Raw genomic sequence first — 27,268 nt, 5'->3', positions numbered from 1 at the left:
TTCTGGCCCATTTCTGCATCTAGAGCAGTATCCATTCTGGAAACTCCCCTCAGACCACATTGGTTTCTGTCAGAGCACTGCTTTAAGGGCATCTATTAGGTATTTTTAAATAATAGGATCCTCACACTCTTGTGATTATGTGCAAAGGTCCTTTGAAGAAACAAGACTAACAGTAGAGAGCATTTGCCCTCATGCTCACTCTTTTGAAGTTTCATTTTCACCTGAGGTCCAAACAATGATGAGCTATTATAAGGGGTGTTGGTGAAGGAAGGCTTAAAATTGTCCACAAAATGACAGAGCCTGAGCTAGGTGTAATGACATATTGTGACACCTGACCCAGCAGTCCTAGTCACTCCATCTATTGTTAAATGAAGAAGCTTTATGGAGAGGTTATTCACATTTGTTAAGGTGGCCAACTGGGAAAGTAGTTTCCTCAGTAAATTCTCATGTGATAACTTGGTTAGTATCTGTAGTGTCTTATCAGCTAAACAACAGTGAATCTTTTTCATATGTATCAACTAATTTAATGCCCTTATGGAAGAGATGCCTGATGTATAGATGCACAATGCAAATTGGTCTAAAGATCTGGACTCTGTCTGGGAGGTAGAATGCAGAGCTCTCCTTAGAGGGCTTTTTCAGCAGCAACAGCAGCCATAACAATTGAATTTGCCAAGGGACCCTTGCTTCAATATTTAGGATTCCTGGGATACCAGGGGATATTATCTGGTCTCCTAGAAACAGATTCCACCACATTTGTTCTTGCCAAGAGCTCTGCATGACCAAAGAAACCAACAAGATCCACCCTGGAGATTGGCAGGGCAGAGCAAAAAAAAAAAAAAAAAACTCCTGCAAGATCTCCTCTTATGGGAAGATTGGATCTGTTGGCCATGAGCTCTGCTGTCTCATTAGTTTTATTATCACTCCACCTCTGGAATCATACCACTCAAGTTTACCCCATTATAAGGAACGTTCCTCATTTTGAGTCTTAAAAAGTCCATATTCCTCAGTGTTCTACACTGAAAGGGTCTGTCACACATTCAGTGTTAATGATGTTTCTAAGTAATAACCAAGGTAAATAATACTGAATCATATTAATTCATCCATACATTTTAACTATCCTCTGAGTTTACTAGATGAAGTTGTTAGTAAGCTGCTAGTATGTGTTCTATATTTTATACATTTGTTCGACATTAAGAGACCCAGTGCTCTAGATTTTTTTGGGGGGGTAGAAGGTTGAGATCTATGTTTGGGGTCTTCAGGGTAATTCTAGGAAATCATTCCCTTCAAAGTCAATATCTGGCTTAGGAGAGATCATAGAGGAATCTAGGTACCTCCTCTTGTACCTCCTCTACTTTTGAAACCTGGAAGGAGACTGATATGAATGATAAGAAAAAGAATCTATATCAGAAAACTCAACTCTGTCCGTGTGGCAGCTCTTTGCTCCCTGACAATACAGGGGGGGAATTTGACGACCAAAGCTCTAAAATAAGGGACATTCTGGAGCAGATCTAAAGACTGTGTTGATTTTAGGGTAATATCCATCAACCCTCCAGGCCACTTCTGCATCAGATCCTGAACTCAATAAACTGTCATTGAAACACTCACTCCCATGGAAACTGGCAAGCTACTCCACTTCACTATGAAAGTACGTGGCCCGGAAAGAGCCAAACAAGCCCACAGAACTGAAGACACTACCACTGATTATAGAACCTCAGTGCTGAGGGGGTCAAACACAATTGTGGTTGACACCAACAGCAGACCTGAGGGAGTTGGGACCTAGATTAGCAATGACTCATCAATATCAATAACCTGGGCCTTAGTAACTTTTGGTACCAAGAGATTACTGGATCAGAGGAGGCTAATTGTGTCAATTCCATCTACAGTGTAGGAATCTGCCTTGATACCATTAGCTCTGAAACAGCAGGTTCCAATAAAGGATCTAGGGAAGATACAGAAGATATAAAAGGGAGGGAACATTCACTTTTTTATCCTAAACACAAAAGGGGAAGACAGGATGCCCAACTCAGTATTAGTCTTCACCAGTACCCCAATCATTTTCTGCCAAATGACATAAGACAGGAACTGAGAACAGATGCAGAGGACTGCACTGACATTGAGGAGGGCAGCCTAGACTCCAAACACTGAGATGGTTCTTTCTCTGCAGGAAAAAAATATTGACCATCTTGCAATAAAAAAGGATCATATATCAAGTACACCATTATTTGTGAAACTCTGCTGGTACGTGCCTGTTCCTAAGATGTCAGAGGAGAAATATCCTAGGAAGGAGAAACATCCAACATGGGAACCTTAGCTGTAGGAGTTGAAGGGGTGTATATCATAAGTCTGAACGCACAAATGTCCAAACGCCAAAACTTCGAACTGGGAAGTTCGAAGTCTAAAAATAACGAAGCCGCGGAACATCAAATTCTTTCCCAGGGAGAGAATTTGGTGGGCCGTTTCCGCAGCTTTGCTATTTCTTCCACTGTGGTGCAATCTCGGAGATGGTATATTTAAGTAGGGGGGTGGGGGGTGAAGCCCCCCACATTAGAAACAGTATGTAGTGTTCGTGTGTTTCCATGTTTTGTACCGGAACAGTGATTTTTTTCCCTGGGAAAAATATCGCTGTTCTGAGTGTTTGGAGTATTCAGTTTTCAAACTTTTGGGTTCAATATTTACATAGTCGAAGTTTTGACATGTGATATAGACCCGAGTTGAAGACCTGCCTAACTCATTGAAATGCTGACAATCCCTTCTTTTTTTAATTTCTTTCCTAGGCTTGGACCCAAAAGAATAAGAGGACAACAGTCCTTTCAGAATCAATTTATTTCTATGCTCCTTCAGAATATGGAAGTCAAACATTTCACAAATGTCACATTTCACATCAAGTTGCTTCACCTCCAAGCATACAACTCAATGTGAGTATGGGTCATGAGGAGGTATCCTACACCCACATTCTGAACACTTACAAAAATCAGAAGACTTATCCATGAACTCTGAAGCCATCAATTGAAAAATAAGGCACAAAGCCTATTATAGCAGCAATGAATAGCACAAAACTGTAACTGCCTAACTACATTCTAGAGTCAATATGGCAACTGAAACAGCAATGAAAAAATAGCCAATAGTTTAAAAAAAAAACTACAACAGCAATTTAAATACTTCTTCAGGCACTTACCTAAATTATGTATTTCTGTCAAATTATTTGATTAGAGATGCAAGCTATGTGACCCGGTTTAAAACTGAATCAGAGTGCATATATAAAGTGCATTGCTTTTTTTTCTGGTTTTAGTGAAACAAACATGAAGATGGGTTGATGTGTGAAAGCTTATTTTTTATAAAGTTTATTAATTTGTTTAAAGCCATTTTGTTTGGGGTTTTAGAGATGTCATGTTGCTATATAATATTTTGTTTAATTTGCACCAAAGCCTTCAGGATTACGTATTTTATAACTTCCTTCATAACAAACTGAGCCTGTATTATGCACAGACTTTAAATATGAAATCCACAATGTAGCTTAAAAAAGTGTCAACTACTATGTAGTCAGTGTCATAGACATTAAGTATTATACAACTAAAAAGAAAGTCTCCAAACCTCACCGTATTTCTGAAAGAAATAAGTGCAAATACAATAGTTTAAAATTTTGATCTAATATCCAAAAAAATTACCTGTTTGGAAAGTAATTCTTTACACAATGTATAGAGTGTGATGAACTTTCTTGCAAGCAGTCTTGCTTCAATGAAGCCCTCTGCAACAAGCATGATTTCACATATTAATTCAAAATCTGGCACAACCATTGCACAAGGTCTGGAAGAGAAAGACAAAACCAAATAAGATTTACTAAGCTATATCATGAAACCTTATAAAAATGATCCTGGAGAAACACATGTGAAACAGGTTTGGGACCTCCACTTAGAAAGTAACAGTAGATTCCATGTACTACAGATATGAGGAACTGCCCTGCAGCTGTTGCAGGCAACTGCTTAGAAACACTCTTGCCCCATGACATAAGTGAAGTAGCTGAACTGTGTTTCATCTAGGACTAGAAAGAAAAAAAAGTACTTATTATTCAAACATCACACTATAGAGAGGACTGCTGCTTATTCCTGGAAAGTGAATTTAGTAAATTGTCATAATATAGCAGGATTTTATAGTTATGTTATATAGCAATGAAGAAAGTGAACATACACAAGCTGTAGCACAGCTGAACAAGTCTGTATGGATGGCTTAGCATATGATAAGTCTAAATTTTTATACTGTATATCCACAACTCAGGAGTCTGCCTGGGATTTCAGAACATATACTCTCATAAAGATGGACAGTCATGGAAATGGTACCCAAGAACTATAAATGGGATATATACAAACTGATATACCCAGTTTATATGAGAGACAGGAGAGATAAAATAGATGGCAGTATAGCTTCCTACGAATGTAACAAAACACAGAGGAAAATAAGGAGGAAAGGATGTACTGCAGACCATTCTACAAACTAGAAATGGCTGGGCAGTCTGCACAGGAGTACGGCAGCTCTTTACTCAGATATCATTAATCAACTACCTGTAGTCAAGGATACAAAAAGCACTGTATGTAAGGATACTCACTGTAACATGATATACTCATGAAGGTGATCTCTTACCAGGGTTCATACCAAAGACTGCTGTAAAATGAAAGTTATATACTTACCATAATGCTAAATCTATGTTATAGTCTTCTGTCCATCTCAACAACTGGGTATATCAAATCAGAATGGATCTGAGTTTGGTACTTTAGACAAGACTTTCATCTCCAAGGCTCAAGCTCCTCCCCTTCCAATAATCCACCACCACTACATCAGTCCCTCAAATCAAGTTTGCCCCACACAGCAATAGCCCACAATTTCAAAGACAGTCTCTCTTAATTATCATATAATGCCAAGAGAGCACAATGCAAATCAAAGGACAGATAACCACCAAGGCTCCAGGTAACATCAGTAGAATCTAATGGAAGCCATAGAGAGATAACAGTCTAGTACAGGGACAGTGGGTTAGAATGTTGAGATGGAAGGAAGAAGACAACAAGAATCTAGTGCATCTGGAACACAAAAGAAATGCTCCATCCAGAGCTCATTTCCACAAAGAATCAGGTTCTCCATCTTGACACTATTATTATGGCGCACTGTATAAGGATAATTACCTATCAATACTTACAGCAAAATTATCCAGCAAAAGGTCACTGCCACCAAGAATATGGTTCTTCAAGAAAATAAAAGTACAGTTGCATAAGTCCTACTTACGTGTAACAGTAAGTGTTCAAATTCCTCACTAACTCAGTGGCATTATGCGTTATCTGCCAAGATAACCCAGCACTGACCAATTTTCAAAAGCTTAGACTCCCCCCTCTCTCTCTTCATGTGACAGATGATTTGCTGAGTATGTCCTGAGAAGGAAAGAGTAGTGGAAGCTAGGTTAAGAAGGGAGGTGATGATTAGTGAGCAACAGTACAGTTTATTGTTGGGAAAATGCACTGCAGATGCGATGTTTGCTCTGAGGGTGTTGATACAGAAGTATAGAGACGGTCAGAAGGAGTTGCATTGTGTCTTTGTGGACTTAGAGAAAGCATATGACAGAGTGCCTAGACAGGAGTCGTGGTACTGTATGAGGAAGTCGGGAGTGGCAGAGAAGTATGTAAGTGTGGTACAGGATATGTATGAGGGCAGAGTGACAGTGTTGAGGTCTGCAGTAGGAGTGATGAATGCATTCAAGATGTATGTGGGATTACATCAAGAATCAAATCAAAGCCCTTTTTTATTTGCAATGGTGATGGATAGGTTGATAGATGAGATCAGACAGGAGCACCTGTGGACTGTGATGTTTGCAGATGACATTGTGTTCTGTAGTGAGAGTTGGGAACAGGTTGAGAAGACCCTGGAGGGGTAGAGATATGTTCTAGAGAGGAGAGAAATTAAGGTCAATAGGACTAAGACAGAATATATGTGTGTGAATGAGAGGGAGGACAGCTGAATGGTGAGGATGCAGGGAGTAGAGTTGGTGAAGATGGATAAGTTTAAATACTTGGGATCAACAGTTCAGAGTAATGGTGAGTGTGGAAGACAGGTGAAGAAGAGAGTGCAGGCAGGGTGGAGTGGGTGGAGAAGAGTGTCAGGAGTGATTTGTGACAGACAGGTACCAGTGAGAATGAAAGGGAAAGCCTACAAGATGGTAGTTAGACCAGCTATGTTATATGGGTTGGAGACTGTGGTACTGATGAAAAGACAGGAGTTAGAGCTTGAGGTGGCAGAGTTAAAGATGTTAAGATTTGCACTGGGGTGGTAAGGATGGACATGATTAGAAATGAGCATATTAGAGGGTCAGCTCAGGTTGGATGGTTTGGAGACAAAGCCAGAGTCGAGATTGCATTGGTTTGGAAATGTGATGAGGAGGGATGCTGGGTATATTGGGAAAAAGATGCTAAGGATGGAGCTGTCAGGTAAAAGGAAAAGAGGAAGGCCTAAGATAAGGTTTATGGATGTGCTGAGAGAGGACATGCAGGTGGTTGGTGTGACAGAGCAAGATGCAGACGACAGGAAGAAATGGAAACAGATGATCCACTGTAGGGACCCCTAATGGGTGCAGCCGAAATTTACTATCACAGGGAGTGACTGTTCAGGCTTTTTTTGCTTCCACAAGCTAGGAGAGGGAAGTACTGATGCCAGAATAATCTAGCAAGTGTAAATTTGCAGCCAATCACAATACCAAAAACATATCTAACAACAACCAAATCAAAGAGGTTGAAACTCACTTCAACTATCTGAGGGAATGGTGCGGTGGGTGCTGCCACTGAGGCAGTGAAGAATTTGAACATCTACAGCTACAGATAAATAGGACTTATGCAACTGTACTATGTTCATCATTTTCTCTACCTCAGTGACATTTTGGGAAGATTCCCAAAGCTTACTCTACCTGGTAGGTGAAAAGATAAATATCCAGGAGCCCTTGGAAAATGATCCTAGAAAGCCTGTTCGGGACATTTTAAAGGAATCTAGTTTGTAGTACTTTGTGAAGGTAAGAACAGAGGACCAGGATGCTGCCATTAGAATGCTTCTAGAGTCCACCCCTTTCCAATATGCCACTGAGAGGGTAAGAACCTAGTCAAGTGAGCCTTAACCTTGCTTAGAAGAGATTTACCATGGTACAATTAATAGAAAACAATAGCAGAGGACACCTATTGTGCAATAGTTTGCTTATACACAGGTTAACCTTTTTTAGCCCTCATACAGAAGGCAGACAGCTGTTCAGCATTCCCAAGGGGCTTTGTCTGCCAAGATAGTACCTGAGCTGCCTTTGCACATCATAGGTATGTAGAACCTTTTCTCCCTTGTTTTTCTGGATCAGGATAGAACACTGGGAGATTGATGGCTTGATTCAAGGTAAATTCAGAAACAACTTTAGGCATGAATGATGAATGAGTGCATAACAAATCCCTGTTCTTGCGAAAAATCATATAGCGTTGGCTCACCAAGAGACCTTGTGGCTCAGAAACTCACCTTGCAAATGCCAGAGCAATGAGTAAAACAGTCTTCCAAGAAATGAACTTCAGATCAGCCTAATAAGGCAGGTTCAAAAGGAGGTAATGTATACTCTTCAAAAACAAAGTTAAGACCCCAGGGAAGAGGAATTTGCTTAAGAGGTGGTTTCACGTACAACGTTCCATTCATAAACTGTCTTTCTACAAAAAGAGACAAAAGGGTGGGGGGGAATCCATAGGCAGACAGAATAAGATGGCTGTAAGTATAACTTTGATAGAAGTATATGACAAACCATTTCTAAGCGTCTCACACAAATATTTCAAAACCAGATGGGTAGAAACTTTTTCAGGACCTCTTTTACTCGCTAGGCACCACCTAGAAAAACTCTTCCACATTATGTACTCACCATAACGTTCCATATGTATTGTTGATTTTTTCATCTCTGCTCACATATGGGATCTGGATCAGATCCATCGATCTGACTTGGCCGTTAGCAAGCTTGTGGCAACCAAAAAGCTCTTGATCTCTTGGATACCTAACCTTACCCACAATGTATCTCTCCCAATTACTTCAGATCTTGTTTGCTATAATTACACATATAAAGGAGAAATTTAAGAAGACGATTTCTGGAGTATAAAGAAGATAAATATAATCCTTTATAATCTCTCCTGTTCAACCAAGAAACCAGTGGAAGGGGGATGGAGGGGGGGGATGTGAGGAGAGATGAAAAAATCGACAATACAGATGGAACATTATGGTGAGTACATAACATCTTTATCTGATATTGTCAATTTTTCATCTCATCCTCACATATGGGACCGAGTTCCCAGCTACCTTTACCCCGAGTGGACTCACAGGACAGTATTCCTCAGAATCAACACACCAAAGGAGGCCCTTCCCCTGGAGATCAAATCTAATTTGTAATGAGTGATAAAAGTATGATCATTTGCCCAAGTGGCTCCTGTGCAAATGTCATCCAAAGAAACATTCTTCTGAAAAACTGCAGATGTGGCCATAGCGCTGGTAGAATGAGCTTGAATGGATTTGTCAGGCTTCATGCCCTTTGAAGTGTAAATAAATGAAATACAACTAGAAAGCCATTTTGATACGGTGACTTTGAAAACTGGTAGGCCTTTCCTAAGGCCTGCAAATGCAATAAAAAAAGAAGTTATGTACCTACCATAACGTTCCATGTTAGTCGTCTTCATCTCGCCTTCCTTCTTGCTGTTTAGGGTTTGGAGCTAACTCGGCCATCTTCTATGGCTTGAGAGCTGTTTACTGGCTCGAGGCTACCCCTTATCCCAGAATGCCCAGTGTCAGCTACCCAGATCTCATTTGTGATAGTGCACACTACACATAAGTAGAGTAACCAGTTATCTAAAAACAGGTTGTCCAATACACCTAAACAAGGAAAGAGTCATAAATTACCTGGCATGTGAGGTAATAAAAGATACTCAGCCAGTGAAAACAAAAAGAACTCCTCTCAATCCTCTAGGAAGGGGGAAGGAGGGAAGGACACAAGAAGGAAGGCGAGATGAAGACAAATAACATGGAACGTTATGGTAGGTATTTAACTTCTTTATGTTAAGTTGTCCATCTTGCCTTCATGCTTGCTGTTTGGGACAGCGTCCCTAGCACCTAAAATCCCGGGTGGCTTATTGGAACAGACTCTTCAGAACAGTAGAACCAAAGGAAGCTCTGCTCCGGGAGACCATATCCACCTTGTAATGAGAGAGAAAAGTATGAGGGTTTGCCCAAGTGGCAGCTGCACAGATTGAGTCTATGGGCAACCTAGGCTGAAAGGCTACAGAGGTGGCTAATGCTCTAGTAGAATGACCTTTTGGTTTCGCTGGTAGCTCTTTATTTCGTAACTGATAAATAAAGGCAGTAGTATCAGATAACCATCTGGATAAGGTCACCTTAGAAACTGGAAGGCCTTGTTTGTTGAAAGCATAAGAAAGAAATAACTGGTCTGACTTTCTTAGTTCCTTAGGTCTATGGAGGTAAAAAACGCAATTGTCTGTGCACATCCATTTGGTGGCACTTGTATTCTGCCTTGTTGCTGTGACTGGGAAAGAAAACTGGGAGATCTATGGATTGATTTAAATTGTTCTCTGGGCAGACTTTAGGAATAAAGGATGGATTGGTCCTCAGAGAAACTCTGTCCTTGTGAATCACCAGGTAAGAAGGATGAACACATAGTGCTTGAAGTTCTGAGACACGTCTAGCTGAAGTGATAGCAACCAGAAAAAGTGTCTTCCAAGAAAGAAATTTTAAGGAAAGTACAGTTTTGTACCTACCATAAATGTAGATGTCCGATAGGTATGCATCTGCAGTCATAACATATGGGTTGTCCTGCCTCAGGCAGCCCTTCGGTCGGCCGGATTCCAAAGTCTGGGTCTGGCCTCGGCTGATGTCGCACTTTACCCGACGTCATAGCTTCTGGGGTATAAAGGCATCAGCCGACGCCATTTTCCTCAGTGTTTCTTGCCCCAGATGCCAGGTGCCCTCTAGGAAGGCTAAATTTGGATAAATGTAGAAAATTCCAAACAGTAGTAAGCAAAATATATATATATATATACATATATACATATAAACAAATACACCATAACAGATTCCCCCAGCTAGCTAAAAGAGGGGTAAGCACCCTAGGAATACCACAGAGGGGAAGGAGGGTGGGTAATCCTGACTGCAGATGCATACCTATCGGACATCTACATTTATGGTAGGTACAAAACTGTACTATGTCCTTCAAGGATGCATCTGCAGTCATAACATATGGGTAGAATACCATAGCCAAACTGGGGGAGGAGGCACTAAGATAATGATGGTGTAGTTAATATCTCCTGTAAAACTGCAGTTGCAAAACCTGCTCGGGATCTGGAGTATAAGGGAAGACTGTAATGCTTGGCAAATGTATGCACGGAGCTCCAAGTAGCAGCTTCTAAAACGTCTTTGGTAGCCACTCCTCGTAGGAAAGCTGTAGTGGTGGCTGTGGCTCTTGTGGAGTGAGGCCTGATATTTTCAGGAGTTGTCTTTCCATGAAAAGAGTAGCACAATCGAATGCAATTTCCTATCCATTTTGAAATTGTCTGTTTGGAAATTGCTTTTCCTTGCACTCCTGTTGCATATGCTACCAGAAGCTGGTCAGTTTTTCTGCTGGTTTTAGTTCTGTCCAGATAGTAGCGTAGTTGTCTGTGTACATCCAAGGTGTGCAATAGTTTTTCCCCCCTGTTCTGTGGGTTAGGGAAGAACGTAGGCAAATGAATAGCTTGGTTCAAGGATACCCTGGATACCACCTTTGGCATGAAAGTAGGATTGGTTCTCAGAGACACTCTATCCTGGCGAAAGATAAGAAAAGGCTGCACTGCCATTAATGCCTGTAACTCGGATACCCTTCTTGCTGAAGTGATTGCTAGAAGGAAAGCAGTTTTCCAAGATAAGAACTGTAAGTCTGCTGATGCTGCTGGTTCAAAAGGGGGAAGTGTTAATTTTTCCAGCACAAAATTGAGATCCCATGCAGGCAGAGGTGGTTTCCTTGGAGGTTTTACATTTTTGATCCCTCTTAAGAATTGTCTGAGGAGAGGGTGAGAGAAGATAGGAGGATCCATGTTGTACTCTGCTGAAATTGCTGAAGCATGAATCTTAATGGAAGAATAGGACAGGCCATTGTGGAACAGTTCTGCTAAGTATTCTAGGATGTGTGCTAGGTTTGCCAGTGTGACATTTGTACCCTTTGATGCACTCCAAATGAGGAATCTCTTCCATTTAGCTGAGTATGTTTTTCTTGTGGAGGGTCTGCGAGCCTCCAGGATAATGTCCTTGACCCTCTGAGATAAAACATTTTGGTTTTGTTTTATGCAATTTTCCAGGCAGTTAGCTGCAACGTTTTCAAGTTCGGATGCAGGGTCTTGTAGTTGTTCTGCGTTAGAAGTAAAGGCCATAGAGGTAGAGGCCATGAGTTCGTCTGAGACATGCTTCTCAGTAGCGGATACCAATGCTGCCTTGGCCAGTCTGGAGCTATCAGAATCACCTTTGGCTGTTCCTCCCTGATCTTCAGTAGAACTTTGTACATCAATGGGAGAGGTGGAAAGGCATAAACTGTCAGGGCCTTCCAGCTGAAAGAAAGGGAGTCCACCCTCCAGGCTTGTGGGTGGTATTCTCGTGAGCAGAATTTCTTCAGTTGGTGGTTGAGTGGGGAGGCAAACAGGTCTATCTCTGGCATTCCCCATTTCTTTGTTATGTTTTTGAAGATGTCTGGATGCAGCATCCATTCGTGAACATCCGTGGTAGTTCTGCTTAAGCTGTCTGCTAGTGAATTCTCTTTTCCTGGTACGAATTTGGCCTGCAGTTGAATGTTGAGATTCAGGCCTAGGTTCCACAGGTCCACTGCCATCCGGCATAGAGGGTAGGAATGCGTGCCTCCCTGTTTGTTGATGTACCACATGACTGTGGTATTGTCTGTCCTTATCAGCAGATGTCCTTGCTGGAGGAATGATTTGAATGCCTCGATTGCATGCTTCACTGCCAGCATCTCCTTTAGATTTATGTGTAGATTCAGCTGGTCTTGAGACCACAGGCCTTGGATACACTTGTCTTCCATGTGTGCCCCCCAGCCTAGGTCTGAGGCATCTGTGGTGATGGTCTGCCTTGGTTGTGGTTTGTGGAAAGGCAACCCTCTGTTGGTCTGGCAGGCCTGAGCCCACCACAGGAATTCTTTTTTCAGGCATGGAATGATTGGTATCATGGTTTCTAGACTGTGTCTGTGTTGAGACCATACATTCCTTAGGTACCATTGTAATTTTCTCATATGCAGCCTGGCATGCGGGATCAAGATTTTGCAAGATGCCATGTAACCCAGGGCCTGCAGGAATTTCCTTGCAGTAAGCTGAGTTAGTCTTGTCAAAGCCATGAAGTAGACTGGGAGTTGCTTTTGTTTTTCTTCTGTGAGAAAAGCCATCTGAGTTATTGTGTCCAGTTCTGCACCCAAAAATGTTATCCTTTGGGATGGCACTAGTCTTGACTTCTGGATGTTGACTGTGTATCCCAAGGCTTGTAACAGTTGTATGACATAGGCCAAATCCTTTATTATTTTTGTCTTGTTGTCCGCTTGTCATCCAGGTATGGGTAGATCTGAATTCCCTGAAGCCTACAATGTGCAATTACTGATGCCAGGCATTTCGTGAATACTCTGGGCGCAGTAGATAAGCCAAAGGGCAATGCTGAGAATTGATAATGCTCTGATCCTGCAAGAAATCTGAGGTGTCTTCTACAATCTGGTCGTATAGGGACGTGCAGGTATGCCTCCTTGAGATCTAGAGTCACCAGCCAAGACTCCTTGCCCAACATGGGAAGAAGTTGCTGTAGGGTCAGCATCTTGAATTTTGGTACAATGAGATACGTGTTTAGTGCGGACAAGTCGAGAATAGGCCTCCATTGAGTTTCTTTTCTTGGTACAAGGAATAGTCTGGAGTAAAATCCTTGGCCTTGTTCCATAGATGGTACCCTTTCTATTGCTCTCATCCTTAGTAAGTTGATGATTTGTTTTAGAGCCTCTGGCTTCTGGCTTGGTGGAAGGTTTGGCATTCCTCTCTTTTTTGGTAAAGTGTGGAAGTGAAACCTGTAGCCTTTGTCTATTGTTTGCAATGTCCATTTGTCTCCTGTAATGCAATGCCAGTTTTTCAAAAATAAAGCTAACTTTCCGCCCAAGGGTGCTTCCAGTTGCTCCCTTGTAGGCGGAATCAGAGCCAAGTCATTGTGTCTGTCCTGTGGAAGTGGTTGTAGTCGCAGCTGTGGCGGTACTCCTCTGGTTGGCAGGTTGCCACTGACGACCCCTGTAGGCACCCCTAGATTGACCACTGCCTCTTGGGCGTCTATTTCTGCCTCTCTGTGCTCTGGAGGTGTCTGGAAAGGACCAATTTTTTGAAGGCCAGTTTCTGCTGAACCTCGGAGGTTGGACCTGCAGAAAATCCTTGACTGTTTGCACAGATTTAGCTTTTTCTTCCACTTTCTTTAGAATCTCCTGTGCAGGGGAGCCAAATAAACTTTGTTTCTCCATAGGGGCATCTAGGAGTTTAGACTTGACATGGTCTGGCAAGGATTGCTCTTTTAGCCAGGCATGCCTTCGAATCACTGCTCCAGTCATAGCTGATCTAAATGAAGCCTCCAGTGCATCATAACCACATTTTAAGAAATGATTACTGACCTGCTGAGAGTTGTGTACCAAATCCTGAAGGGACTTACGGTCTAAAGGTTCAGGAGCGGAAAGCTTTTTATGCAGCTGATCTAACAAAAATTCCTGGTACTGTATCATATGGAATTGACAGTTTAAAGCCCTGGCAGAAAGAGTAGCAGATGTATAAATCTTTTTACCCCATCTCTCTAATGCTCTTGACTCTCTTTCAGAGGGTAGGGGGGTTTTGGCAGTGGTAGCTGCAACACCCTTTGGGCCCTGAGAAATAGTTTCTGGGTCTGCAGCATGGGCCTTACAGAAGTGGAAGTGAGAATCCGGAACCCTGTAATATCTGTCAGGTTTGGCAGGGGCCGGGGGAAGAGAATCAGGGGCAGTACTGGCATCATTGTATGCATCATCAACAACTGATAGTACAGGTGGTATGGCTAAAGGCCTATGCTGTGGCAAGTGTAAAAAAGTCCTTAGCCTTTTCCTAGAATCAGAAAAATCCTGACCCTGCCATTGAAAGTGTTCCCTCATTGAGTGTAAAGTTTCCCCAAAGGAAAATTCTTCTGGGGGGGAGGCAGAAGGAATTGAGTCTTCTGCATCCAAATCCTCATAAGGTGAGTATGGTCCTTCCTGATGGTCTGATAAATCTGATCCATCCGAGGAATAATCAGAGGAGAGAGGTTCAGGGGGTTCAGTCCTAGGCCTTTTGTCAGGAGGAGGTTGTGAGGCCCTGTCTGGGTGAGGTTGGGATCCCCTAATCAGAGAAATAAGGTCCTCAGCAAGGCTGAGAATCTGAGAACTTGAGGAAGGTCTCTGAGAGGAAGCTTTTGTTGATAAGGCCTTGGAAATTTTAGCTGCTTTAGCCCTGGAGAAGGCCTTAATAGACATGGAAGCAGGGGGTCTAGCTGCCCCACGTGCAGGAGTAGAGATGTCCAATGGAATGGTGTCGGACAATTCTTGTGCGCCAGCTTCTTCGGTAGGAATTTCTGTAGCCGACTCAGCCGGGGCCTCTCTGGCCTCGGTTGTCGGAGGCATGTTTTCGGCAGAAGAAAGAACCGAGGACTCGGTTTCAGCCGAAACCGAGACACTCGCGGTAGGCCTAACTGTGGTTTCAGCCGAAACTGCGGGCCGCGAGTGTCGGTCCTTTTCCTTGCGTTTTTTGGCTAAATGTGTAGTCGGAGTCTCCGATGGCATTTTATATGCAAAAGCGGAACCAAAAAACTCTTCTGCAAACTCCGACCGACGTCTAAGTGTCCGTCGGTTGAAGGAAGCACAGGCTAAACAAGCTGATACGTCATGGTCTGGGCCTAAGCAAGGAAGGCAGTAAGAGTGGAAATCCTTATGAGGTATTTGTTTCCCACAAGTTAAACAATTATTTACTTTGTCTGACATCGGCTGAGGCAAGAAAGAGTCCCCAACGGGGTACTTAGCTTTTTTAGAAGTCTTCGGTAGCTGAAATCTCTGGATCTGACCGACCGGCACTTGCGAAAGTACAGTTTTGTACCTACCATAAATGTAGATGTCCGAACTGGATAGCATCTGCAGTCATAACAACTGGGTTGTCCTGTCGTCAGGCAGCCCTTCAGTCAGCCGGATTCCAAAGTCCGGGTCCGGCTTCGGCTGATGTCGCACTTCACCCGACGTCATCTCTGTTGGTCCTCGGGTATAAAGGCATCAGCCGATGCCATTTTCCTCAGTGTTTCTTGCCCCAGATGCCAGTAGCCCTCCTGGAGGTTAAAATTTGGATAGATGCCAATGTTTCCAAAAAGATAGAGGTAAACACAAAAATAAGCATGTATGTACATATATACAAACAAATACACCATAAAAGACTCCCCCCCATCAGCTAGCTATTAGGAGGGTAAAATACCCTAGGAGTACCACAGAGGGGAAGGAGGGAGGGTAATCCTGACTGCAGATGCTATCCAGTTCGGACATCTACATTTATGGTAGGTACAAAACTGTACTATGTCCTTCATGGATGCATCTGCAGTCATAACAACTGGGTAGAATACCATAGCCAACTAGGGGAGGAGGATAAAACTAGATTATGGTGTGTTTAGGATCCCTTGCAGTACAGCAGTGGCAAACCCTGCTCGGGATCTGGAATATAGAGGTAAGTTATAATGCTTGGCAAATGTATGCACGGAGGTCCAAGTAGCCGCCTCAATAATGTCTTTGGTTGCCACTCCTCGTAAGAAGGCTGTGGTAGTGGCTGTTGCCCTTGTAGAATGAGGTCTTATGTTCTGTGGAATTGGTTTTCCATGGAAGGAGTAACAGAATCGTATGCAATTTCCTATCCATTTGGAGATTGTCTGTTTGGAAATAGCTTTTCCTTCCCTTCCTGTTGCATAGGCTACAAAAAGTTGGTCAGTCTTTCTGCTATTTTTGTTCTGTCCAAGTAGTAGCGTAGCTGTCTATGTACATCCAAGGTATGCAGTATTCTTTCCCCTCTGTTTTGTGGGTTGGGAAAGAAGGTAGGTAGGTGGATTGCCTGGTTTAAAGACACTCTGGATACCACCTTAGGCATAAATGTAGGATTAGTCCTCATGGACACTCTATCTTGGTGGAAGATTAGGAAGGGTTGCACTGCCATTAAGGCCTGTAGCTCTGAAACCCTCCTTGCTGAAGTAATTGCCAGTAGGAAAGCAGTTTTCCATGACAGGTGTTGTAGGTCTGCTGTTGCTGCTGGTTCAAAGGGTGATAGTGTCAACTTTTCTAGCACAAAGTTTAAGTCCCAAGCTGGCAAAGGTGGTTTCCTTGGAGGTTTTACATTCTTGATTCCTCTGAGGAACTGCCTGAGCAAAGGGTGCGAAAAAACAGGTGGATCAAAGCTGTATTCTGCTGAAATAGCTGATGCATGTATCTTGATGGAGGAGTAGGACAAGCCTGAATGAAGAAGTTCGGCCAGATACTCTAGAATGTTAGGCATATCTATGTTTGACACATCTTTTCCTCTTTCAGTACTCCAAATGACAAACCTTTTCCATTTTCCAGCATAGTTCCTTCTTGTTGAAGGTCTGCGTGCTTCAAGAATAATGTCTTTAACTCTTTGAGAAAGTTCTGGGTTAGCTGTTGCTATGTGATGTTCCATGCAGTCAGTTGCAACGTTTTTAGGTTTGGATGTATGATGCTGTAGTTGTTCTGAGTTAGCATCAAAGGCATCAGGGGTATTGGCCACATATTGTTCTGAGACATGCTCCTCAGCAGTGGGTACCAGTGTTGTCTTGGCCAGTTTGGAGCTATCAGGATTATCCTTGGACGTTCTTCCTTGATTTTTAGTAATACTTTGTGTATCAAGGGAAGAGGTGGGAATGCATATGCTGTCAGGCCTTTCCAGCTGAAGGAGAGCGAATCCACTTTCCATGCCAGTGGGTGTAATGTCCTTGTGCAGAATTTTTGAGCTGGTGATTGAGAGGTGATGCAAATAGGTCTATCTGAGGCATTCCCCATTTCTTTGAGATGGTCTTGAAAATGTCCGGGTGCAGTTTCCATTCGTGGGCATCCGATGTGGTTCTGCTTAATATGTCTGCTAGAATATTTTCTTTTCCGGTACAAACATTGCCTGTAACTGGATGTTGTAGCTGAGTGCCAGGTTCCACAGCTCCAAAGTCATTCTGCATAGGGGTATGAATGAGTGCCTCCCTGCTTGTTGATGTACCACATGACTGTGGTGTTGTCTGTCCTTATCATCAACTGGCCCTCTTTGAGAAATGGTCTGAACCTTTGGATTGCCAGTTTTACTGCCAGCATTTCTTTTAGGTTGATGTGCAGGTGAAGTTGATCCTGTGTCCACAATCCTTGCACGCATTTGTCCAGCATGTGGGCCCCCTATCCTAGGTCTGAAGCGTCTGTTGTGATGGTCTGGCTTGCTTGACATCTGCGAAAGGGTAGGCCTGGGTTTGTCTGGCATGCCTGAGCCCACCATAGGAACTCCTGTTTTAAGCATGGAATTAGTGGGATTTCTGTTTCTAAGCTGTGACTGTGTTGGGACCATAAATTCTTTAGGTACCACTGTAGTTTTCTCATATGTAGTCTGGCAAGTGGGACCAGGATTATGCATGATGCCATGAAGCCCAAGGCCTGCAGTACTTTTCTTGCTGTTAACTTGTTCAGCTTTGTTAGTGCCAAGAAGTAAAGAGGTGGTTCTTTTTGTTTTTCTGCAGTTAGGAATGCCATTTGTTTTACTGTGTCCAATTCCGCGCCCAAGAATGTCCTTGTTTGGGATGGTATCAGCCTCGACTTTTGTAGATTGACTGTGTATCCCAGTGCTTGTAGCAAGTAGATGACCCTTTGTAAATCTGTTGTCAGCTTGCTTTTGTTGTCCCCTTGTAGCAGGCAGTCGTCCAGGTATGGGTAAATTTGTATTCCCTGTAGTCTGCAATGGGCAATTACTGATGCCAGGCATTTTGTGAATACTCTGGGCGCAGTAGATAAGCCAAAGGGCAATGCTGAGAATTGATAGTGCTCTGATCCTGCAAGAAATCTGAGGTATCTTCTGCAGATTGGTCGAATGGGGACGTGCAGGTATGCCTCCTTGAGATCTAGAGTTACCAGCCAACACTCCTTGCCCAGCATGGGAAGAAGTTGCTGTAGGGTCAGCATTTTGAATTTTGGGACAATGATGTATGTATTTAAGGCGGACAGGTCGAGAATTGGTCTCCAACTTTTTTCCTTTCTTGGAACTAGGAATAGTCTTGAGTAGAACCCCTTTCCTTGCTCTGCAGTTGGCACTTTTTCCACAGCTCTCATGTTTGCTAACTGCATTATCTATTGTAGAGCCTCTGTTTTTTGATTTGGAGGTAGATTTGGCATTCCTCTTTTGACTAGTAAAGTGTGGAAGTGGAACCGGTATCCTTGATCTATGGTTTGTAAAATCCACTTGTCTTTTGTTATATAGTGCCAGTTTTTTGAAAATAAGGTTAACTTTCCGCCTAGAGGAGCTGCTATTTGTTCCCTGGTAGGCGGATTTAGGATTAAGTCACTGTGGTTGTGTTGATGTGGTGGCAGTGGTTGTGTCTGTGCCTCTGTTGTTACCTTGCCACTGTCGTCCTCTGTAGGCACCTCCTCTGGATTGGTTTCTGCCTCTGGAACGTCTGTTTCTGCCCCTTTGAGATCTTGTGGAGTCAGGAAAGGACCAATTTTTGGCAGGCCAGTTCCTGCTAAACCTTGGGGGCTGAACCTGCAAGAAATCTTTAACCGTTTGAACGGATTTTGCCTTTTCTTCCATTTTCTTCATAACCTGCTGGGCAGGTGTACCAAACAAACTTGTCTTATCCATAGGAGCATCTAGTAACTTTGCTTTAACATGATCCGGTAAAGCTTGCTCCTTTAGCCATGCATGCCTTCTTATCACTGTGCCAGTCATGGCTGATCTAAATGAAGCCTCCAGTGCATCATAGCCACATTTTAAGGAATGGTTAGTAACCTGTTGTATGTTATTTACCATTTCTAATACATATTTCTTATCAAGAGATTCATCAGTGGTTAGCTTTTTAGTTAACTGATCAAGCATAAACTCTTGGTATTGTATCATGTGAAACTGACAGTTTAAAGCTCTAGCTGAGAGAGTAGCTGAAGTGTAGACCTTTTTACCCATCTGTCTAATGACCTTGCTTCCCTTTCAGAAGGAATAGGGTTTTTAGCTATGGTCGCTGCTACTGCCTTGGGACCCTGGGATATAGTTTCGGGGTCTGCAAGAGGGGCCTTGTAAAGGTGGTGATGAGTGTCTGGCACCCTGTAAAATCTGTCTGGTTTGGCAGGGGCTGGAGGTAAAGAATCTGGAGCGGAGCAGACATCATTGAAAGCATCATCCACCACAGAGAGAACAGGAGGTATAGCTAAGGGCCTGTGTTGTGGAAGGTGCAGAAAAGTCCTAAGTCTTTTTCTGGAGTCTGAAAAATCCTGTTGCTGCCATTGGAACTGCTCTCGCATGGCATGTAAGGATTCCCCAAAGGAGAATTCTTCTGGTGGGGAAGCAGCTGGAATGGATTCTTCAGCATCAGAGTCTGGTCAGTTATGTCTGATTCATCGGCTGAATCATCAGATGACACTGGCTCAGGGGGCTCTGCCCTAGGTCTCTTCTCTGGGGGCTGAGAGGCCCTGTCTGGGTGAGATTGAGATCCTCTAATTAATGAAATTAAATCTTCTGCCAGAGTAAGCATTTGAGAACTAGAGGAGGGCCTGGTTGAAGGGGGTTTAACAGGCACTGTTTTAGTAGTCTTGGCTGCTTTAGCCCTGGCGAAGGCCTTAATGGACATGGCTGCTGGAGGCCTAGCAGCACCACGTGCTGGGGTAGAGACATCCAAGGGAATGGTGTCTGATAAGTCAGTGGCAACCACCGTAGTGGGTATAATTTCTGAGGCCGATTCAAGAATGGTAGCAGGGACCTCAGTTGTAGAGATAGATTCAGCTGTACTTTGAACAGTTTTCTCGGTTTCGCCGAAACCGAGACACTCGGTTTGCTTAACCATGGTTTCAGCCGAAACCGCGGACCGCGAGTGTCGGTCTTTATCTTTGCGTTTTGGCAGATTGGGTAGTTGGAGGATCCGACGGCATAATGTACGCAAAATCAGAACCGAAAACTGTTCAGCAAACTCCGACCGACGCCTAAGCGCTCGTCGGTTGAAAGAAGCACAGGCGAACAGGCTGCTACGCCGTGGGCTGGGCCTAAACAAGGCAGACAGTAAGAGTGGAAATCTTTATGAGGTATTTGTTTCCCACAGGTTAAACACTTATTAACTTTTTCTGACATCGGCTGAGGCAAGAAAGAGTCCCCAATGGGGTACTTAGCTTTAGAAGTCTTCGAAGTAGTATTCGGTAGAAGTAATCTCTGGATCCGACCGACCGGCACTTGCGAACAGCTTCTGCTTCGGCCACGGCAAGAAAGACTGAGGAAAATGGCGTCGGCTGATGCCTTTATACCCGAGGACCAACAGAGATGACGTCGGGTGAAGTGCGACATCAGCCGAAGCCGGACCCGGACTTTGGAATCCGGCCGACTGAAGGGCTGCCTGACGACAGGACAACCCAGTTGTTATGACTGCAGATGCATCCATGAAGGACATCAGCTTCTGCTTCGGGCACCGCGCGGCAAGAAAGACTGGGGAAAATGGTGTCGGCTGATGCCTTTATACCCCAGAAGCTATGACGTCGGGTGAAGTGCGACATCAGCCGAGGCCAGACCCAGACTTTGGAATCCGGCCGACCGAAGAGCTGCCTGAGGCAGGACAACCCATATGTTATGACTGCAGATGCATCCTTGAAGGACATCATGATGTTGCCAGTTCAAAGAGAGGCAAAATTAAGGAAGCTAAAACTAAATTGAGATCCCAAGGAGGAGGAGGATCTCTAACTGGGGGTCTAAGAAGAGATGTTCCTCTCAAAAAGGCCTTGCAGAGCTTATGAGACATTATGCTAGAATTAAACATACTGATATGAAAATTAGAAAATGGCAGCTAGCTGTACTCTAATGGTAGCGGAAGCCGCACCAGACTGAAAAAGTTGTGCTAGAAATTCAAGAATTTCATGGACTGGGGCTGAGAAAGGATCCAAATTTCTAGATTCTGCCCAGTAAGAAAACTGTTTCCATTTACTAGCATATGTTTTCCTCATAGTAGACTTATGTGAGGAAACAATATCATCACAGACTGCTGGGGAGATACTGGAAAGCCTGGCTAAGGTTGGAAGTGGAATAACCAAGCTGTGAGCTGGAGAGTTTGAAGGGATTGGTGCAACCCACCTGTGATGAATCAGAAGATCTGGAACCGGGTCCAGAATCCACGGTTGATCCAGAAGGTGGAGGTGCAGGAACGGGAACCATATCTGTCGAGGCCAATACGGGGCAATGAGGATCATTTTGCAACCCAACAATTTTGCTTTCTGTATGAGTCTTGGTATTAGGGGAAAAGGGGGAAAAGCGTAAAGGAGTCCCTGAGGCCAATCATGGACTAGAGCCATCTCTGGGTATATGACCTGGAAGAGGAAGTAGGGAGAAGTAGCTGCTGCATTTGTTGTTGAGAGGAGTGGCAAATAGATTGCAGCAAGGCTGTCCCCATTTGCGGAAGATAAGATCTGCAACTTCCTGATTCAGAGACCACTCATGAGGCATGAGGATAGCTCTGCTGAGCCTGTCCGCTATAAATAGAAGTTATGTTCTTACCATAACGTTCCATGTTAGTTGTCTTCTTCTCGCCTTCTTCTTGCTGGATGGGTTCGGAGCCGACCTTGGCACCGACTCGGCCACTCTAAAAGCTCGAGAGTTGGTTCCACCGGCTCGAGGCTCCCCTTATATCCCACAATGCTAGGCGCGAGTTACCTCAGATCTCGTTTGTAAGCTAGGCCCAGCTTATAATAGTAACAGAATAACTATAAACAAAGTCCACCTCTATAAACCAGGGAGAAGAGAAGGGTGACCTACATCCTGATCCAGGAAAATATGCACAGCAGCATATACCTAAAGTGAAGAGGTGGTAGAAAGAGAGGTCACAATCAAAACTCCTCCAGGTCTGTCCAGGCCAGGGGGAAGGAGGGTGGGATGCAAGAAGAAGGCGAGAAGAAGACAACTAACATGGAACGTTATGGTAAGAACATAACTTCTATATGTTAAGTTGTCTATCTCGCCTTCATTCTTGCTGGATGGGACCGCGTCCCTAGCACCTTGTCCCGGGTGGCCTAACGGAACAGACTCTTGAGAACAGTGGAACCAAAGTTAGCTCTATGCCTAGAAGCTAAATCCAACTTATAATGAGAAATGAAAGTGTGAGGAGTAGCCCAAGTAGCCGCTGCACAAATGGTGTCAATAGGCAGTCTGTCTTGGAAGGCTATAGAAGTAGCCAAAGCTCTGGTTTGTTAGGCAGCTTTTGGTGTCTAATTTCATAAACAAGGGAAATCAGAGATGTTAGCCATCTAGATAATGATACCTTTGAAACTGAAAGTCCCTTTCTACCTTCTGCATAAGAGACAAACAGCTGGTCAGATTTTCTGAATTGTTTGGTTCTATCCAAATAGTACCTTAACTGACGATGAACATCTAACCAATGCAATTTTAGTTCAGACCTGTTAGAAAATTCTGGAAAAAACACAGGGAGGTCAATGCTTTGATTTAGGTTAGATGCCGAGGCTATCTTAGGTAAAAAAGACGGGTTGGTTCGTAAAGAAACCCTGTCCTTATGGAACAACAGATAAGGAGGTCGACAGCTGAGTGCATGAAGTTCTGAAACTCTTCTAGCTGAAGTAATAGCTACCAGAAAGAGTGTCTTCCAAGATAGCAATTTTAAAGAACAGGAGGCTGCAGGTTCGAAAGGGGAAAGAATCAAAGAACTAAGAACTAAATTTAGGTCCCAAGGAGGAGGAGGATTTCTTAAAGGAGGTCTGAGTAGAAAAACTCCCTTCAAAAAGGCTTTGCAAAGCTTGTGGGACATTATGGCAGACTCTTAAATACCCACATGAAAGTTAGAAATAGCTGCCAATTGAACTTTAAGAGTAGAAGGAGATGAACCTGCATGGAAGAGTTCAGCTAGAAAATCAAGGACCATTTGGATGGAAGCAGTGAAAGGATCTATGTCCCTTCCTTGAGCCCAATAGGCGAAACGTTTCCACTTACTCAAATAAATCTTTCGAGTGGAAGATTTATGGGAAGCTATCAAAATATCTCGAACAGAGTGAGATATTTGAGGAAGCCTGGCTAAGGTTGGAATTGGAGGAACCAAGCAGTGAGGTTCAGAGAGGGAAGGGAGCGATGAAACTGACCCGATTGATGGATCAAAAGATCTGGAACTAGGTCCAGATGCCACGGTCGCTCCAACAGAAAATGATGTAGAAAGGGGAACCAAACCTGTCGAGGCCAGTAAGGAGCAATGAGGATCAACGAGGCCTTCTGAGCGATAGCTTTCTGTATCACTTGAGAGATTAGTGGAAAGGGAGGAAATGCATACAGAAGTCCCCGGGGCCAAACTTGGACTAGAGCGTCTCTGCTGGGCTGGCCTGGTAAAGGGAATAGGGTGAAATAATCTCTGCAATTGCTGTTTTGGGGAGTAGCAAAAAGGTCGCAGCAAGGCTGACCCCACTTGAGAAAAATTTCTCTCACAACAGCGTCTTTCACAGACCACTCGTGAGGCATGAGGATAGCTCTGCTCAACTTGTCCGCGATTTGATTGGACTTCCCGGGGATGTGCGTTGCTATCAGAAACCGCTGAGAAGAAATCGCCCATTGCCACAGTCTGAGTGCTTCTCAACACAGGGGGTAGGACCTGGTTCCGCCTTGTTTGTTGATATACCACACTACAGACATATTGTCCGTCTGGATTGCTATCGTTCCCAAGGGAAGAGAGTCTTGAAGGGCTTGCAACGCGAAAAGCACTGCTCTCATCTCTAGAACATTTATGTGCAAGTGGCATTCGTCTGGTTGCCATGTGCCCTGGACAGTTCTGCCCTGATAATGCCCCCCCCCACCCGATCAGGGAGGCATCCGTTGTCAGAGTAGCAACCGGAGGGGAAGGAACAAAGGGTCTTCCCAATAAGAGCTGAGGGGAAGAAATCCACCACAGAAGATGATTTCTGCATGTTTGCGTAATCATAATGGTGTGGGACATCGGAAGTTGCTGGTATGACCATTGCGTGAAGAGCATCCATTGAAGGATTCTCATGTGGAATCTGGCTAATGGAAGCAGAGGTATGGCAGCCGCCATAATCCCCAACACTTTCAGAACTAACCTGGCTTTGATTCTGTTGCTGCTGAAGAGGAGCGAGACCAGTTTGTGTATGTCTGTTATTCTCTGATCTGTTAGTCTCAGACATGTTGACTGTGTCTAGATTTGCGCCTATGAAGGTAATAGTACGACAAGGTGACAAAACAGACTTTTCGCAATTTATTGAAATGCCCAAATTTTGACAAATGCGAAAGGTGTAATCCCTGGCCATTAGAAGAAGATGCTTGGTGGGAGCTGTGAGGAGCCAGTCGTCCAAATATGGAAACACCTGGAATCCTTGACGTCTCAGGTGAGAAGCTACCACTGCCATGCATTTGGTAAACACCCGGGGGGCAGTGGTGAGATCAAAGGGCAGGGCCCTGAATTGAAAATGACTGGTTCCCAGCCTGAAGCGGAGGAATCTTCTGGAGCGTCTGTTCATTTTTATATGATAGTACGCATCCTGAAGGTCTATAGAGCACATCCAGTTTCCCTTTCCCAATAGGGGAAGGATGGACTGCAGCGTGACCATCCGAAATCTTGTTTTCTTGACTGACTTGTTCAAGATACTGAGATCCAAAATTGGTCTCCAGTCCCCTGTTTTCTTTGGAACTAAAAAGAACCTGGAGTAGATTCCGGATCCTTGCTGGTCTGCTGGAACTGGCTGAATTGCTCTTTTTGCAAGCAGCTTTGAAATTTCCAAAGCTGCAAGATCCCTTTGAGCAGGCGGAACATCTGGAAGGGATTTTTTTGATTGGTTTGGAATGCGAACGAAGGGAATGGAATAGCCTTTGGAAATGATGGACTGTACCCATTTGTCTTGAGTCAGGGATAGCCAGGCTTCTGGGTACAGTGACAATCTTCCCCCGACTGCCTCCGAAGGTGGGCAGTCGGGCAACACCTCAGGGATGCTGAAAGGGCTTATCAGAGAAGGTTTCTCGATTGCCCTGGTTCTGCGGACCCCCCCTGCCTCTAGGGCGACGTCTACCATTGTTGTTCCCCCTCTGCCTCTGGCGGGAACCGACTCTGCGCCAGGTGAAGTCCCTTGAGATTGTTTATGAACCACATTTTTCCACTCTTCTGGCCTTTGGGGTAAGGCCTAGAAGGAGTAGAAAACGGACTCGACGGCAGAAAGAGTCTTTCCATCCGTCTCGCACCTAGTCAAGGTTTCTTTCACTTGAGGACCAAAAAGAGATGATCCATCAAACGGGGAATTAGTGAAAGACGTTTTAAAGGGGTCCGCAAAATTGCATAACCGCATCCAGGCATGCCTACGTAAGGCCACTCCTGTTCCTGCGGCCTGCTCGCTCCATCCGCCGCATGAAAGGAGGCGCATGGAGGAGTTAGCTATGGAGTTCAGGGTAGCCAGCTGAGTGTTCATCTTGTCTTGAAAACCCGCAGCTGTAGGATCCTTCAACATATCACTCGCTTCTTTGATCAAGTCTCTTTGAAGACGAGTAAAATGGCATAGGTAGTTCAGCGAACGCATTGCAAAGGTCGCTGACGAGAACATCCGCTTGCACCTGTCCATAGATCTAGATTCCTTGTTAGGTGGATGGACAGGCACTGAAGGATCAGCTAGTTCCTTCTTAGTGGCAGCAGCAACCACCATAGCATCCACAGAAACTCCTTTTGTCAGAAATTGTTTATCTGTTGGTGCCGTGATAAATTTTGAGGGTCTCCTGGGAGTGGGGTCCACTGAATCAGGAGCCGTCCATGCCTTTTTTGCTACCACCTGCATGAGGGGGTCAAAGGGGGGAGACACCCAGGAGGTGGAAGGGCGAGAGCCAAACGCCTCAAGTACACAGATTCATCCTCCGAAGGGTTGAGGGCTGGCCAATTTCCCCTCTGCTTGAGGATTTCTAGAATGTCTGCAAATGAGACATCTTCAGAAGGGGAACGGGGGGAACCTTCGGAATCCTCTAAATCTGTGTCAGAGGTGACGGACTCAGGTGAGTCTATGTGTTTCCTCTTACACTTTCTCTTCCGAGGGGGCTCTTCTGCCAAATCAGGAGAGGCCTCGAAGAGGATGAGATCCCACAGGGGATTCCTGAGGAGCTGGCTCTCTGCGGTCTGGGATGAGGGAGTGAGTCGACTTGACCTGAGGCACCGAAGAGGGAGGGGCAGACGGAGCCGACTGTGGAGTTGAACCAGGTTCCAACACACTCCGCATGACCTCGAACGCACCCCTGTCAGGCAGAGCCAGAGGTCCCCGCTCCGAAAAGCTAAAACCTCCCTCGGCACTGACAGTGATGGCTCGAGGCCGATGTCGGAGCCGAACTCACCAGCGCCAAGCTCCAAGAGGGAGAGCGGGTCGGACAAGGGTCCGATGCCACTCACCCCTCGAGCCGACGAGGGAAGTCCGGCGCCGAGATTCTTCTAAGGAAGAAAATCGAGCCGACGATGGAGCCGAAGACATCTGTATCGGCCCCGACGCTACCACAGTCTCGGTTCAACGCCTCGGCCCGAGCTCAACGGAGTCGGAGGAGCAACATAATTGGGGACAGCGTCAGGCATCGTCTGATGAGTCCGGCACTGAAGCATTTGGGCCAGTGCCTCGGACTTAAGAAGTCGACTCACTACCCTCTGAAGGTCATGGTCCGAAAGCCTCACTGACCTAGAGGAGTGAGATCTATGGCTCCGTTCAGACAGCAAGGGAGATGCTGGAGCCGAATGAACGGAGCCAAGGGACGGTGACCTGGACCTCTTTCTAGATGTCGGTTCCGAAGGTCTAGTCAGAACCGACAAAGGAATTTCCAATACCTCGGCTCCAGCCGGAGCTGAGGAAACCACAGAAACTACAGTCTGAGACTCATCGGCTCCAGCCGGAGCCGATGTAGACGGAGGTTTCTAAGCCTTAGGCCTCGGCTCAGATGCTGGAGCCGAAGACCTAGAA

At 44.7% G+C, this 27,268-nt stretch overlaps 1 protein-coding gene across 1 annotated transcript in view; it reads right to left on the bottom strand.

The window, feature by feature from the left end:
* The window catches only part of LOC122800226 (dynein axonemal heavy chain 17-like), a 17,083,451-nt gene that overhangs the window by 7,626,061 nt on the left and 9,430,122 nt on the right, over nt 1–27,268 (bottom strand). Inside the window, exon 40 of the mRNA XM_044069720.1 lies at nt 3,666–3,804. Coding sequence (XP_043925655.1) covers nt 3,666–3,804 — 139 coding nt within the window. The remainder of the gene's footprint in view (nt 1–3,665; nt 3,805–27,268) is intronic.

Source organism: Protopterus annectens, chromosome 4.part0 (assembly GCF_019279795.1).
Source record: "Protopterus annectens isolate FY-2018-M chromosome 4.part0, PAN1.0, whole genome shotgun sequence".
Lineage (NCBI taxonomy): Eukaryota > Metazoa > Chordata > Ceratodontiformes > Protopteridae > Protopterus > Protopterus annectens.
This window is presented reverse-complemented; position numbering and strand designations above follow the sequence as displayed.